Source organism: Dysidea avara, chromosome 2 (genome assembly GCF_963678975.1).
Source record: "Dysidea avara chromosome 2, odDysAvar1.4, whole genome shotgun sequence".
Lineage (NCBI taxonomy): Eukaryota > Metazoa > Porifera > Demospongiae > Dictyoceratida > Dysideidae > Dysidea > Dysidea avara.
Window position 1 is genome coordinate 32432718 of NC_089273.1, and position 16167 is coordinate 32448884.

At 37.7% G+C, this 16167-nt stretch overlaps 2 protein-coding genes across 2 annotated transcripts; both read right to left on the minus strand.

Annotated features, from left to right (window-relative positions):
- Nucleotides 1–7888: 7888 nt before the first annotated feature.
- Nucleotides 7889–13506, minus strand: LOC136247089 (uncharacterized). The gene is made up of 5 exons (XM_066038708.1): nucleotides 12732–13506; nucleotides 11099–11776; nucleotides 8544–8873; nucleotides 8335–8482; nucleotides 7889–8279 (listed from the first exon to the last, which is right to left on the minus strand). The coding sequence occupies exons 1-5, from the start codon at nucleotides 13203–13205 to the stop codon at nucleotides 8131–8133; spliced, it is 1779 nt and encodes a 592-aa protein (XP_065894780.1). The 5' UTR covers nucleotides 13206–13506; the 3' UTR covers nucleotides 7889–8130.
- On the minus strand, nucleotides 13506–15042 carry LOC136247090 (calcium-responsive transcription factor-like; the record flags this gene model as incomplete). Its single annotated transcript, XM_066038709.1, is given in 3 exon segments — nucleotides 13506–13648; nucleotides 13740–14133; nucleotides 14799–15042. Coding segments are annotated over 3 exon segments (714 nt in total). The 3' UTR covers nucleotides 13506–13538.
- Between the last annotated feature and the right edge of the window lie 1125 nt (nucleotides 15043–16167).

Genomic DNA, 16167 nt, shown 5'->3' on the forward strand with positions numbered 1-16167 from the left:
GGTGATTTCAGCATTACAATTAATCCTCAACTTAATATCAACTAGTACCCATTGCCAAGACCTGAAGAATTATTTGCTGCCTTAAATGGAGGTCAACAATTCACAAATCTCGACTTCTCAGAAGCCTATCTCCATCTAGAACTAGATGAAAAGACTCAACAGTTCATGGTTATCAATACACATAAGGGTCTATTCAAATATACCCGCCTTCCTTTTGGTACTGCAGCAGCCCCTGCAGTGTTTCAGCAAACTATGGATACTGTGCTGCAAGGCTTACCTGGCGTGGTGTGTTACCTTGACGACATCATTGTCACGGGCAAAAACAAAGCAGAGCACTTGAAAGAGTACTGAGTAGAATTCAAGAATATGGTTTTCGTATACGCAAAGAAAAATGCTACTTTCTGCAGGATTCTGTTAAATATTTGAACCATTTTGTTGACAAAAATGGAATCCAAATGCATCCTAAGGAAATTAAAGCCATTGTTGAGATGCCCCAGCCAAAGAATTTGACTGAGCTAAGAGTGTTCCTTGGCATAGTGAACCACTACGGCAAGTCTTTACCAAGACTCTCAAATATGTGCTCCCCCCTTAATTGTTTGCTTCAGAAATCAGTGAAGTGGAAGTGGACCCAGGAATGTAAGAAAGCTGTTCAGCAAATTAAGGAAACACTAACCTCATCTGAAGCATTGGTTCATTACAACCCAGTCCTTCCTCTTTTCTTGGCCGCAGATGCATCCTCAGTAGGCATTGGTGCTGTACTTTTCATCATTTGAAGATGGTACTGAGAAAGTTATTGCACATACTTTGAAAACACTCACACCTACAGAAGAAATTATTCTCAAATTGAATGAGAAGCCCTTGCTTTGATTTATGAAGTATGAAAATTTCACCAGTATTTATGGGGCAGAGATTTTACTCTACAAACTGATCACAAGCTCCTAACAACCATTTTCGGCAAAAAGAAGGGCATACCTCCACTACAGTAGGATGTCTTCAAAGTAGGCATTGTTACTAATGTGCTATTCATTTTCTCAATTGAATACAAAAGCACCAAAGTACTTGGAAATGCTGATAGACTTTCACGCTTGCCAACTGGACCAGATCTCTCTTTTGATAGACAGAATCATGGAAACATAAATATCATTGAGTTGGTACATGCAGAGAAACTTGACAACTTACCTGTCAAAGCTAGTGATATTGCTGTAGAAACCAGTAAGGATCCAGTCCTTAAGTAAGTGAAGCATTTCATTCTAAAGAGATGGCCAAAACAAGCCCCCAAACAGGCCCTTCTTCCTTACGTTTGCTGCAGAAATGACTTAACTATTCAAAATGGTTGTATTATCTGTGGTATCCGAGTTGTTATTCCTCACATTTTTCAGTCAAAACTTCTACATCAACTCCATGAGACACATCCTGGAGAAGTCTACATGAAAGCACTGCCTTGTTCTCACATGTGGTGGCCAAAATTAGATGAACAAATTGAAGAATTTAGTGACAGTTGTAAACCATGTGCTGAGATGGCCAAAGATCCAGCAAAAACATCACACCACAAATGGGAATTTCCTGAGAGGCCATGGAAACGACTTCATATTGATTTTGCTGGTCTATTTCTTAATTATACGTGGTTCATAATGGTAGATGCTCATTCACAAAGGCCAATTGTAATTCCTACTAAAGATACCAGTGCTGAGAATATGGTTGAAATGATGTTGGACACCTTCACTACTCACGAACTATGTGAACAGATTGTGTCAGTTAACGGAAGTCAGTTTACATCTGAAGTCTTTCAAAATTTTTGCAAACTAAGAGAATACAGCGTACTCTTAAAGCTCCATACCATCCCCAGTTAAATGGAGAAGCAGAGAGATTTGTACAAACATTAAAATCATCTCTAAAAAAGTGTATGTTGAGTGGAGAGAAGCTGAAAACAGCCTTAAGAAACTTTCTGGCCAGATACAGAATAACTCCTCACAGTACAACTGGCATTGCTTCATGTGAACTTTTGCTCAAGCGTCACCTGAGAACAATGCTTGACTAACTTCAACCAACCTCAATAGATGTTCAGAAAGGCAAGAGTCACATGGATGTAAAGAAGCCTGTCACCTTTACAGAAGGGGAGAAAGTATGGGCAGGAAACTACTGACATGGTCGTAAGCGGGTGCCAGGAGAAATACTTGGTAAGATTGGCACAACTATGTACCGAGTCAAAGTTAAGCAAGGGGTATGGAGATGTCATGCTCATCAGCTACATACAAACAAGACTGAGTTTAATGGCAAAACAACTGAAGATCAATCCACAGAACTGACAACTAGTAATAAGGTTGCCAACTGATAACCACGATGAAATAGGAAGCCCACAGAGATGCCTAATGCTCCAATTTAAGCAAGGAGGAGTGTAGTGTCCGGAACTTGATATATGATTCATTATAATTTATTAATCATTGTAATCACATGACTTTTAGGTTAGCTTTTGAGTTGATCACTGTAACTTGTGTGTTTGTAAGCTGTGTTGTTTTCTATTGATTGAACATTGATTGCTAATAAAATCTATTGTCTATTTTACCGATATAACAGCTAACAAGCTGGAATTCTATACCTTTAAACACTACACACCCAAGCTATAGCAGCAATGGGAGATCCAGAATGGGGAGTTTTGGGTAAATGCCCCCTCCCACTATGGAAGAGCCATACTTACTCAGCCGTTTCTTTTGATAGAAATACTATACACACTGTTGGACAAAAATCAATTATATAACTCATGAAAACTGCCATTTATTGCAAACTCACCTGAAACCAAGGTTAAAACAGCTCACATTATGTCATCCAACACCTTTGTATGCACTAAGTTCCTCTAAAAATAAGTATTGTTTTGATGGTATTTAAGATTTTATAGCCTTTTCAACCATCTGAAAATGCCATTATGACAAAAACCAACTTGCTAAGTAGTCATCATTCCTGGTTAAAAAACACAGCTACTAACAAGAGAATCTGCTCTCTCCAACCACTTGCAACTTAACCTGTTTGTGCCCCTCCCCTTGCCAGCTCCTGGATCCATCCCTGAGCAGTACAAGGTCAGTAGGTCATCTTATGCAGTTTTCCATTTAATGTTAGAATGTCTGAAAAACTCCACTAATGAAGCATGTTCTATTAGAGAATACTTGACTGCTCTATTAGAGTAATTACCTGACTGCTCTATTAGAGTATATCCATCTTTTAAAAGAGGGTTTATATTACTTCTGTAAATCCTTCCCTGAGTGATTCATGCAAGCTTTATCAATTGTTGTGCTGTGCCATACACTATTACTCACTCATTTTGTCCTGCCACACTAAATAGTGTCTTTATAGGGTAAGATCTGCCTAATGACACCGCTTTACAACATTTCTCAGTTTTAGCTGTAAGCCTTCTACTCCAACACGCCAGCTTCCTTTTGGCCTTTGTCTTTTCACAAGATTGCCTTTAACTGGCAGAGTTCGGGTATCATTCTTTTCACCTTATTTCATATCCCTATAGAACTTAGATAAAAAATGGTAACCAAAAAGATGGAAAAAGTGCAATCTTGATTGGGGATCGAACTCAGGATCCCAGTGTGATAGCCCAGAGTGCTACAGAATGTGTTACCGCTGCTAGCTCTCTTGCTTCTTTTCTATCTTATAAATGTGACTCACGAAGGAAGTTGTATATAGTAAGAAGAACCTAATCCTGAAAGTGAAGAAGAAACCAAAGCTGAACTGTAACCCTAACCCTAATAATACTAGATCATCCCCTAAAGTCGACTACTCGCGGCAACTACTAGACGCGTGCCCTAAAGTCGAAGAGATAGAAAGCAACAACTACAGTAGGAAGTCTGGATGCTTTTGAGCTGAATATTACGTAAGAGTTATGGAAGGTGGTGAAAAGAGTAAAATCCGGCTGTGTGGTACTCTGTTCATTCATAAAACAAACAATTCCTCTACCTCAAAGCGTCTTCTCAGCTTCTCTAAGGTATGGTTCCCAATGAAAAAATCGACTTTCTCCAAACACTTTCTTTATTACTGCAGAATACTTAGCTAGTTCTACTGATATTTGAACCACTACAAATCAGAAGCCACGAGTCTTTTAGATTGAGAAATTGCCACATCGTATTTTCGCTTTTTTCGATACAAAGCCACTCATTTGTGGAATTCCTTGTCATCTGATATCAAAGAACTTCATTTATTTAGGGAGTTTCATGACTGCGATAAGCTATTTTTTGTCAACTACGTAATTCAGAGTTATTTGTGTACTTGTATGTGTGAGTGGTGTAATGTATGCTATTGTCTTGCTTTGCGTTTATCTCGAGGGATCCGACACCACCCAAAATACGCGTGTAGGATTCCGAATCTCACCATTTTTCTGCTAAGATTCCGGATTCAGACCAAAGATTCTAGATTCCAAATTTGGAAATTTACATAGCTAGCAGCACATATATTAAAATTTTTGTGCATTCAGCTGGCTTCCAGGCTAATTGGATTATTGGCGAGGCCTGTACAAAAACGTCGAGACATGTGCACCATGCTCACGAGATTAAGCTGATTGCAACACAGCACACGAGATAATATACAGTATAATTTACTAGAAATATACGGAAATAATCGGACTAATAGAACATTTGTCGAGATTCCAGATTCCAAATTCTTGCCCAGTTTAGGCCAATGAAACTTGATTACCAGTTTCTCGCTCAAATTTTTGAAAATTTGATGAGGGCGGGCGGTTATTATTCATTATTCATTATTTTCCAAAAGCACAACACACATCCCAATCATGAAGATTTCTACCAAAAAAGTGAGATCTACATAGCTAAAATACGTTACTAATCCATACAACAAATGATTTTTCCATTAGAGTATAGCTGATTGCTCCATTAGAGTAAAAGTGACTGCTCTATTAGAGTATTTCAATCTGAAATACCAATAATGAAATTCCGTGCGGGTGTATCAAAAGCATGCGGGCGATGACGCGAAACTGCTAATCAAGTTTCATTGGCCTTATAGATTCCATTGTTGATTTGTGTTGGATTCCAATTGGTGTCGGGAATCGCTCTTTTCACAACTGTTCATGACATTACGTCACTTAACTACAAGCGCCTGATGCCACAAAGGAAGGTAAATTAGCGGCTAACATCACGTGACCTATAAAAGGTTACGTAATGACCTTCAACAAGGCATTGCGCTGAAGCCTGATAGGCCTCTTACAGTACGAAATTTTTCAACGTCTTATATAGCGAAACATGAGAGAACCGATGGTGGGAGTTTGATATGATCGTCAGCAGAACGTTTTAGTGTACTGATTAGTTACACGGTATTGTTAATATTCCAAATAAAGCTCACTTCTATGATGGCTTTGATAACAGGAAGGTGAGTTATGCTGAAGAAATTTAGTCTTATTACCATCACACTTTATTTGCTTCAATGCACGTGCTTGTTTAATTTTCCGCGGGTCTATGTCCATAGGGGCATTGATTGTAATGATGAGAGATAGTAACACAAGTAAGTAGTGTGCTATTCGTATATGTTAATGATATAGCTATATTATAATGCCATACCTTGTCCAATATCAATTTTTATGCATGTTTATGGTCCGCCTAGATGCAACTGGAAATAGTGGGGGCCAAAACTGTTGGTGTCATGGTTAATTTGGCAAATCCTTTAAACAGTGTATGCACATTTTTCAGGGTTATGTATTATAGTGTGTGCATAATCCTGATTTGATATGGATAGCATTCCTTCATCCATGTGTATTGTAATGATAGAGAGTGGCAATAGTAAATACGGGACAGAGTGCATGGGATGGAAATCGTAGTTACATGTACATGGCCAGGAATAGAAGGTGTCAACCATTCAACAAATTTCAATACCATATAGCAGAGTAATGTTTAATAGTACCACTGTATAGCAGGTATTTAATTTATACTCCAACAGAAAACTAATTATTTGTGAATGCTTCAGCAATTTGGTAAATTTGAAATCAGTGCTATAGGACTTAGAGGCAGGGTTCAGGGGTATTGCATTACCACAGTAATGCGATTATTACGTTTTGAGTAATTAATGTATTACATGACAAATCCAGGTATTTCCTGTGCTTGCATACAGCACTTTAATTTGTACCATAAAGAAAGTTTTGCAGTTAAGGTTTACTGAGACTATTCATGGTGAAAGTTTTATGGTAAAGCTTAAACATAGCTTTGTAGTAGAGTAAGTCGCCAATTATCGGCACCATTTCATTGCGCAATTGTAATTCCTTAATTCAATGGCATATGAACTTCTGGTTTGAACCATTTAACAGAGCAGTCCTTTGTCTCTTAGCGCACCAAATTTTAATTATCTCACGTGAGTGAACATCTTGTTATGAGGAAAAATGCAATGCCTATCATGTGCCAAATATCAGCATGGGATACCTATTATTGGCAACTGTATTTCTGTGATTGACCAATTATCAGCACGATATGTGATTTTATATGTAACTTCATGAAGGCTTGTCAGTTCCTTGTGAACTTTTTATGGAAGGTGCAGTCCTAGGATAACTCCATTTCACAGAAGTTTTACGAAGATGAGGCCAGCCATTCAGGAGATATTCAGGTTAGATGTAAAAGCATACTGGTTTCCAATATAATATTATTTTTATGCAATTCTATGCTTAACCAGAATGGCTTGTATAGCTCTTTAACAACAATAATCACCGAATGAAAACGATTGTAAGAAATGTTTTAGAGGATACAACAGCCCATTGTGAAACTTGGTAGCCTCCATATACCCTGTAGCCTCTATAGTTTACAAGTGCTGATAATTGGCTACTTGGTAACACTACACTGCAAAAATATTTATTTAGCAGGGAAACTTTTGCTGTTTGCTTTGAAACCATGAAGAATGCGAAATTTTCCCTGTTTATGGTAGTTCACGTTTAACACATAATTTAACAGATTTGACAAAACAATTAAGTGAATCCTCAAGGGGTTGCCAACCCAAAATCATGTACAAGGGTCCCAATATTCAAAAATATTTCACGTGCATTAACAATAGACCGTATTCCAAATAACGTCACACAAACTTTCTATTTGGGGGATTCTTATATTTTCAAGTATTGTCACCAATGGCGATTGAGATTTCGAAGATTGATATGTAGGCTAACAAACTAGATATCGAGGCAAAATTACCAGGTTTGGTTATTACAGCAAAGAAACAAAAGTTTTTCTTCTAAACTTGGAAAACCAGCTGAAAATTTCTATCCCGGCATTATAGAATAGATTTTATACCCTTATAACTGTACCTGCTAGTTTTAGGTCAATATCTTCTTCCAGGATTGAATAGTGATTTGAATCTTATTAAGCCCCATTGGAACTCTCACTCGAAAATGTTAGAATACCCCAAATAGCCGCAGCCATTTTATTTCATGACGTCATTTGGAATACTGTCTATTTGATAAATATTGGTGAATATGCTAAAATTTTCATCAGAGATGTTTTCACTTCTGCTTGACCACTGGAGCCTGACAGGAGCACAATTTTGACAGGAGCACAATCTGGACAGAAACATCTAGCAGTTATTTACTCCAAATAGTCATTGCAGCTACTTATAGTCATCGATCATAGTCACCACGACAAGTCATTAATTAACAAATACAGTAATAGTTATGTAAATCCACTTGTACCCATTGTGAACCAACAGAAATGAAAGTATCCGATTGTGTAGATAATCCAGCTTTTAAAACTTTTAATGGATTTCTCGGATAGTGTAAAGAAGTCCCATGTTGTTGGAAACCCCTCATCGTAATCTTGACAATAGCACAGCTCATTTCAGCGAGTATTTCATTGGATGGTATGCTAATTCTCAAAATCACCTATTTAAAGCAACCACCTGCTTATTAAGGCCAAAAAAATCTTAGTCTCGTCTTAGATAAGTTCCACTGTGGTTCCACTGTACAGTGGAACCTAAGAAAAGGAAAAACACAATTACAAACTACATTATCTTACATCCCATTAGCATAATTAGTGTTATACATGTACTGTTACGTAGAACGAACTTTAAGTAGCAAGTACATTATTACAATCCTTGACAGTAACATTACAATACTTGACACTAATATTACAATCCTTGATGCAGTCCTTGACACTAATATTACAATCCTTGACATTGTCGTTCCTTACAACGCTGCTTTCTCTTACCTGGGCCTCCAAATTTTTTCTTATCCACACAGTTGACACATTTCCCGCAGTCAGTTGCTAGGCATCCAGTGCATTGACCACAAATATGTTTTCCTTTTCCTCCTATACATGTATATAAAGGTAAAGATATATCATCACTGAGGTCATCAGTGCATACCTATTTTAGTTCCAGCTGTAACAATACTTGGCTCTTGCAACTCCTGTCCCATTTGTATTGCTTCCTGTCTATTTAATCCCTCTTGAGCCATTTCTTCTTCTTGCACTATTGCTGGTTGTGCTGCTTTCTGTTTCGCTAATCTTGCTACCTGCATGGAAAAAAGCACAAAGCTTAACATTCTCAAATGAATGTCATATGGCCAGTAATACCTTCTTCTTTTCTGCTTTCAAACCAACTCTTTGTTTCACTTTTGATTGCTTAGCACGCTTGCATCTGGGCAGTGTTGAGCACTGAAGTGTTGTTCTTGCTCGTTTAATCTTCCTCCGTGAGATAATTACTGAAGTATCCCCTCTTCTACGGCAAAGCAGCCCTTCTTTTTTAGGCATTTTACTTTGGGTTTCCTCATACAATTTTTTCAAACACTGGTTAAAATTGACCAGGACATCAATGTTATCCATGCTGTATGTCAAAATTTCCAGTTGTTTTAACATCTGGCGTGCTTTCACTGATTCAGTTTTGAGCAGTCTTTTGATTCCCCCCTAAAGGACAAAGTACAATCAATTGGCTAAATTGAGATATGCTTTGCACACAGTCACGCATAATGTACACTTTACTCACAGGTCATCTACAGAAACATTACAATCATTTTTGCATGCAATAACACATTATGCTGGATTTTGTCACAAGAAAGAAAGTACTCGTCATTAGCGAGACCTACATACTAGACATGGTCACTATAATGAAGTAGTCTTAGGTCATGAAACACACCTTAGCTGTGTTTGCAATTGGGCTACTTCTATAGTGAGGAGGTCTTATTGATGAGGACATGAAGTAGACCTCAGCTATATATGTTTGGAACCTACTTAATACAAGGTGATCTTTTCAAAAGGTCATGAAATGTGACCATGCAGGCCTGCGAAAACAGAACATGTGGGTACATAAAATTTTCCTACTGTTTCAAACTTTCGTCCATTATCTTTTATGCCACTGTGCTATGGTAATACAATTTTTAGCCTGCATTAAACATTTGATTGACTTTATAATAAAAGTTACAGAATGCAAATATATTCTATTCAATCACTGAGATATGACCTGTTATGTGATAGGGTGTAGTTTGTGCCCACATGTCTTGTTTTTGCAGGCCCAGTCAAAAATAATAAATATTTTGTGGGCAATATTACCAATTCAATTTTTTTTTTGCAGATTTGCAAACAATAAATTATGTATTACACTATATAATTATTGTGGAGGTCTAAGGATAAAAATTTTCTCTGATAACCTTTTGCTGTTTGCTGTTAGGCTATACGGTATACCATAGCTATATTTGGGACTTACTTAACATAGTCACTATAATGAAGTGGTCTTATTGATAAGGTCATGAAGTAGACCTTAGCTATGTTTGTGACATACACCAAAGTCTTGAGTCAAACGACTTGAGCTTAAGGACTTATATATTAATGCTATCCCACTAGAGACTTGTGAGGAGGCTAAAGCCTGTGAATACAGAGAGTCAGAAACATGTAACTGACTTGCTTATGATCATACAGTCTCAAACACATTTCAAATATGTGGCTCATGCACTCAATGGCATTCTGGGTTGTTGTCATCTCTGTAGTTTAACTGTCAGATTGTGCAGTGAATTATAGTCGAACCTGCATTTAACACACACTTTGGGACCAAATGATTTTGATGAAATTTTACTATTATTGTGCCATGCTCTTTTCTAGAGGGAAAATTGCATTGACAAAGGTCTATATAGGGACCTCAGCAGCTGTTTCCATGTCCTGAATGAGGAGGCCAATGTCTTTTACAGACAGGAAAGTTTCACTGTACTTACAATACAAATTGGCTGATACATGGCAACTCGCAGAGGTTTCTGGATTACACAATGTTACCATTGGTATGACTATAACATAGCCAGTGAGGGTGAACAGTTACATAACTACCATGTATTTTCAGCAGGTTTTTTTATTTTTTTTACAGCAAGTAAATATATGTATGTGGTGGATATATAAAATGTAGGGCTGGGAGATTATATCAATTGTGGGATTAATTGTAAATGTCTCTGAACATCATGATGTTGATAAATATAACCATGATATTGTGATATCACAAGTAAATATGTGTTAATGAATTGAAAATCATGGCACACACTTTGTATGTGAAAGAACATGGTCCAGAAAGCAAGCCTACACTTCTGAGAGTTCATTGTGTGAATAAATCTTACGACATAGTTAAAAGTCCACCTACTAGAAACCATTGAATTTCTAAGGATACTTTATTCGTTACTATTAAACTGTAACTGTGCATGATTTTAATTGTGCTGAACATGGCCGTGTATAGCTAAAATAATAATTTCATGCTATTGATACATGTGAGTTATAACATCATGATAGTTATTACAATTGTGATGTTACATTCTACAATCGTGAAAGTAACAAAATTTCACAATTGCTCAGTCCTAATAAATTGAAGCTTTCGACAAATCAGGCTAATTTTTATCCTTTCCATTTCAAACATTCAATTACTATACTGCATACAAAACTACAAGTATTAAACTAGAAGACAGTGTTTGTAATAAAACTATTATATATAAGACAGCCAAGTACAGCCACTAATACTAACAGATACTATCAGGTTAATTATTCAGGACAATGTTTAGGTACATAAACACAGATGTTCATTGTTGGCTAGTATAAACATACATCATAGTATACATGTCATGTAATGTTGAGTGTGTATATATATGTGTGTGAACACGTACTTGAGATTTCTGAATATTGGCAGGTGTACTACACTGGTTGTCACTGATGGAGATTAAAGTGGCATCAGTTTCCTCAACCATTTGCACCTGCTGCTCTCCACTGTCTCCACTATCACCATAGTAATGCATAATGGCATCATTGTCAGCTTGAAGGTAAGGACTTTCCCTGTAACTCTTTGGTAGGGCATTCCAACCCCATTCTGCTCTCAAGCTAATAACTGCAAACATATGTTTGCAGGGCAGGTGCCATCGTATCCAATCTTTGCATGTACAAGAGGGTTGCAAAAAATTTACTGTGTGTTTAAAGGTATCCAATTTCTTAATTTTAAATATTCCATCTTCATCACTTAAGACAATGTCCTCATCATCATATCGATTTGACCTAGCTTTTCTTTCTAAGCAATGTAGAACAACTGACCGTGGCTTGCCATGCAGGTAATTTGGGACGACATCATTGTATTCTCTATACATTGGTGAGCCTTTTAGATTCTGAAGGACATAGTTCCTGTGTAAGTCAGGTAAAAAGCGGTCTGACAGCTGTGTAACTAAAGCGGATAAGGTGAATGATTTCCTCCTTGGCATGAATTTATATTTGAACAGTTTGTTCATGGCCTCAGTTCCATTGTTAGTATCTACAGCTGCATAGAAGTTGTGATCTCGAAATGCCCGAGCCCAACGCTACAAATTAAAGAAGATATAATAAGCACAAGATTCCACAACATACGCACAGTTAGGGCTGGGGGATAGTATGAACATATCAGAATATCAGGATGGTATTGCTATCGTGTATCACCTATCATTTGAAAAATTACTATTAGACAGTAATTAAAATGTAAAAAAAATAAAATATTGAAATATTCATGCAAAACTATTGTAAAAATAATATTTGGGAACACAAACCAGGGTAAAAAGCCTGTTTAGTCTCCTAGACAAAAACATATCCATAAGTACATCTCTCCTTGCATATCTCTGTGAAGGTAATAAGTGGATTTTCACTATTCGTTATACTATCGTCTATCGCGAAGAGCATCTTACTATGAAAAATTCACTATCACTCAGCCCTAGCACAAATACCATACATAATTACTGTTCCTCAACAACCCTACACTCTTCAATAGAATACATACCTCATTAATACACCACACTTACATCAACTATAGATTATTAATTTAACATACTGTACCTGCCATATGCCATTTGCAAGCAATATTACTACTACAGAATACACTTGCACAGAAATGCAAATTATTTATATTAAACATGACTATGTCTACAGTAGCATATTTTGTGCTATTTAGTTCAAGAATATTGCATAGCTTTAGACTGAGCCAGAAAATATGGTGAGCACTTGTTATACCTATGCAATACCCTAACTCATAATCTTAGTTGGTAGATCTGCATTAATATAAATTATGATGACCTGTATACATGCATGCAGTGGTGACTACAATAGTGTAGATGTTTAAGGCCGACATTCCCTTTGTGCAATAAAACTTAGGAACATTTCACCAAAAAAGCATCCTGAAAATGTTATTTGTTTGTGCCAACAATTACCATCCATCCTACTTAGTTTCACACTCCCATCACTGTACCTACCATTCCACATGTGACTTGTTATAGAGGTTAAGCTCACCTTGGGGGAATTAAGCCATGAGCCCACCAACCAATTACGGACATTTTCATGCTGTTTCCACACAGTAGACTTCTGTAGTTTCTCCAATGACTGTTTGTAGTGGAAGTCACAAGCTAATTCACTAGCAGAAGGAGCCCATGCACAATCACGTAGCAGTGACAATAACTGCTCTCTTTCATCTACACTGAGACCATTCTTGTGATCTTGAATCCAACGGGTCCACACCTGTTCACGGTGAAAGTCACACCCGTACACTGTAACACCAGGGAATGTTTGCTCTAATGCTGAGATCTCAGCTTCTGAAAAATCGGACATAAAAAATGGAGGATTCCATTCAAGGTTCCACGAACGAAGGACTAACAGTGCTTCTTTAATAGATACAGCACATTCAGACTGCACAATGAAGTCAGCAACAACACAATATCCAACGTTGGTTCTGACACACACAAAGAACAGTGGCAGCTCATATCTCATGGTTTTGTATGTTGCATCAATCAGGGAAATATCGTTTCCATACCTAATCAGCAATTCTTGCTGCCAAGCTACCTGATGAACCCACAATAATGATTCACTGGCATTAGGATCATCTTGTGACTGTTGGTCACTACATGGTCTGAAGAAAAACTTTTCGTTCTGTTTTTCATTTCTCCATCGAGCAACCAGTTCTTGTAGATTTACCTGATCTAGCTTTGAGAATTGCAAACCAAGCCTGGCCTTGTACTTGTGGTTTCGTATGTCAGTTGGTGTAGGGTAGTATGCACGGTTGGTTTTGTCAGGTAGCTGATCCCTAAATTCTGCTTTCACAAACTACTCCAGATAGCGTTGGACTTCTGCAACATCTGAATATCCTTCCTTCACTAATTCTTCAATTTTTGCTGCTACCACTGGACTGACCTTCTGCACCACTCCTGCAATAGGTCCAATGAAATGTTTCTGGTGTGCTTCATTTGTTGGTAGGGAGACATAAAACCTTCTAACACTTTCAATGTTAGTACCTTCTGCAAGTAGGTCCAATGAAATGTTTCTGGTGTGCTTCATTTGTTGGTAGGGAGACATAAAACCTTCTAACACTTTCAATGTCAGTACCTTCTGCAAGTGCACTCTTAAGAGAGTGTAATTTGTCTTCCTTTACTTTCCGCATTGCCCTAGCAGACAACCCATCAAGTTCAACACAAAACTGTGGAAATACTTTAAATTCTTTTATGACTACATGTGCTGGACAACCAAACTTGCGAGTCGATTGCAAGCAAACTCTATCAGACTTGCGTTCATACTTTTTAAAGTAATGCCTACCATGCTGGCAATCTAAATACTGAGTCCTCACTATTGTAAAGGGTGTATTATTAAACTCTGCAACTGTATCACCAAATTTGTGGGTCCAATAGAGCTTTGAAGGCTTCATCTGAAAATGTAAAATACAAGCATGATTACGTATATATTCACCATAGAGTGTAACATAAATTTCATTTATGAAACCTAGTGGCTAAAATACTTCTTTTTACCACCAGCCCTAACCTGAGACTGGAATTGCATTACTTGATGAAGTGCCAAGTAACATAACGATCATACATTACAGTTATTATTACAGGACATTAAAAATATATTAATGATGATGTTTAAACACTTGGGTTTTATCAACATGCATGCTACACAGCACTATAGGACACTATGTCACATTAGTTGTCCCTGTGGGTACAAATGCTTTACAGCACATTGAAGGGAAGACTCACTGAATAATTGAGCCACATTTCTGTCAAAACCACAAACAGCTTCAGTGTTTTGCATCGTTAATTTCAGTATACTTACATGATGGCACAAGTTCTTTAGAAGTAATATCATTATACATGCTACATAGCGCAGTGCTGGTATTTAATGCTTGGTCTCTGTTCCCGACATTAAAATGTGGGTCCTGCACGTAGGGCATGTACCAATGCTAGTTTGTATATAGTTTTACTTTGTCTAATTTTTACAACTAGCCCAATCATTGTTTACGACTAGCCACTAGCTTTTCAGCCCTTATTTTCCAACTCCATCACCAAGATAAAATCATGACAAATAATTCCCTACCATTGATGGGTCATTTTCCTTCTCTCCATCACCATCCTCAAGTAACTCTTGTTTGCTGCCAGCATCATTTGTACAGCCATGGGTGATTGAAGTGCGTATTCCCCATGTGGTGGTAGTAGCAATCCTATGTGATTGTAACACTGGCTCTAAACGTTCCACAAATCCACTGTAGTAGTTTCCATGTTTCTTTAGCCCAATACACCACTCCATCACGTTTAAACTTTGCCGCCACTAGACCTCACGTTATACCAGGTGCTTATGCACAATTTACAGGCGCTTGTGGTTATGTGACGTAATGTCATGAACAGTTGTGAAAAGAGCGATTCCCATTGGTGTCGGACCCCCGGTTTATCTTGTATATTCTTCTATGCTTAGTTAGCTTTTTTTGTATTTTTGTATCACTCCAACAAGGAGGAACGGCACTGTGCCGATTGTTGTAAGTATAAAATAATAAATCAATTAATCAATCAATCGCGTATTTCGTGATTTGCTGTAAAAACATGGAATTGTAAGTACAGCTTCTTGCAAATGACTGAATCGAACTTTCTTATTAGCTATATGTTATCTTAACTTGTTGTGCTGTGCAAACTTGCGTGGTAATGGGTAAACGTCTAGCTGGGTGGCTTACAATAGCTCAATTTTTGTGTCTGCAAAGTCATGAAAAATGTGTTCCAGTTGCTCTGGCTCCTACCACGAGAGAAGCCAAATCTTCTTCACAGCATGGTCATGCAATTACAACTGGATGCTTCCTCAGTCTATAATGCAAGTTTGAAAAGAATCCTAAACTGTATGCTATCTAGCTGGTGACGACGAAATATTGCGGTAATTTTACGAAAACTATTGCAGCCCACTGCTTGTGCAATTGAAACTACTTTACTGATTATGGGTTAATTGCAACACTAACCACTTGCACTTTAAATATATCAAACCGGATGGCACGAAGCCGCAGCTGCTTTGGTGGCAGAGATCACCGACGTCCCAAATTGGCAATAAAATTTTCAACATCACCAGCCAGATAGCATACATCCTTGGATTCCTTCCATCTTTGCAATATAGACTAAGTAAGCATCCAACCGTGTCACCATGTGGTGAGGAAGATCTGGCTTCTCTCGTCGTAGATGGTAGTGCGCTCAAAACAATTTTTTTACGATGCTGCTTTGAAGATAACAACCTTGTATAAGCAATACAGCCAGACATTTGTCGATAACTGTGCACGTTTGGAGACCATAGCAAGCCGAGATAACACCTAGCAAATAAAAAGCTCAACCATATCTTTGACAGTAGCTATAGAATCCGGGACTAGAAACTGACCAAGCTAGGCCTGGTAACACTTATTTCATTACCGGTGAGGGCGTATTTTTGTGTGTAG

Coding starts and splice junctions, on each gene's coding strand:
- LOC136247089 (XM_066038708.1), bottom strand. CDS start 13,205: ATGAGATATGAGCTGCCACTGTTCTTTGTGTGTGTCAGAACCAACGTT. Junction 8,874..11,098: donor CCAATATTCAGAAATCTCAA/GTACGTGTTCAC, acceptor TTTGTCCTTTAG/GGGGGAATCAAAAGACTGCT. Junction 8,280..8,334: donor TACAGCTGGAACTAAAATAG/GTATGCACTGAT, acceptor ATACATGTATAG/GAGGAAAAGGAAAACATATT.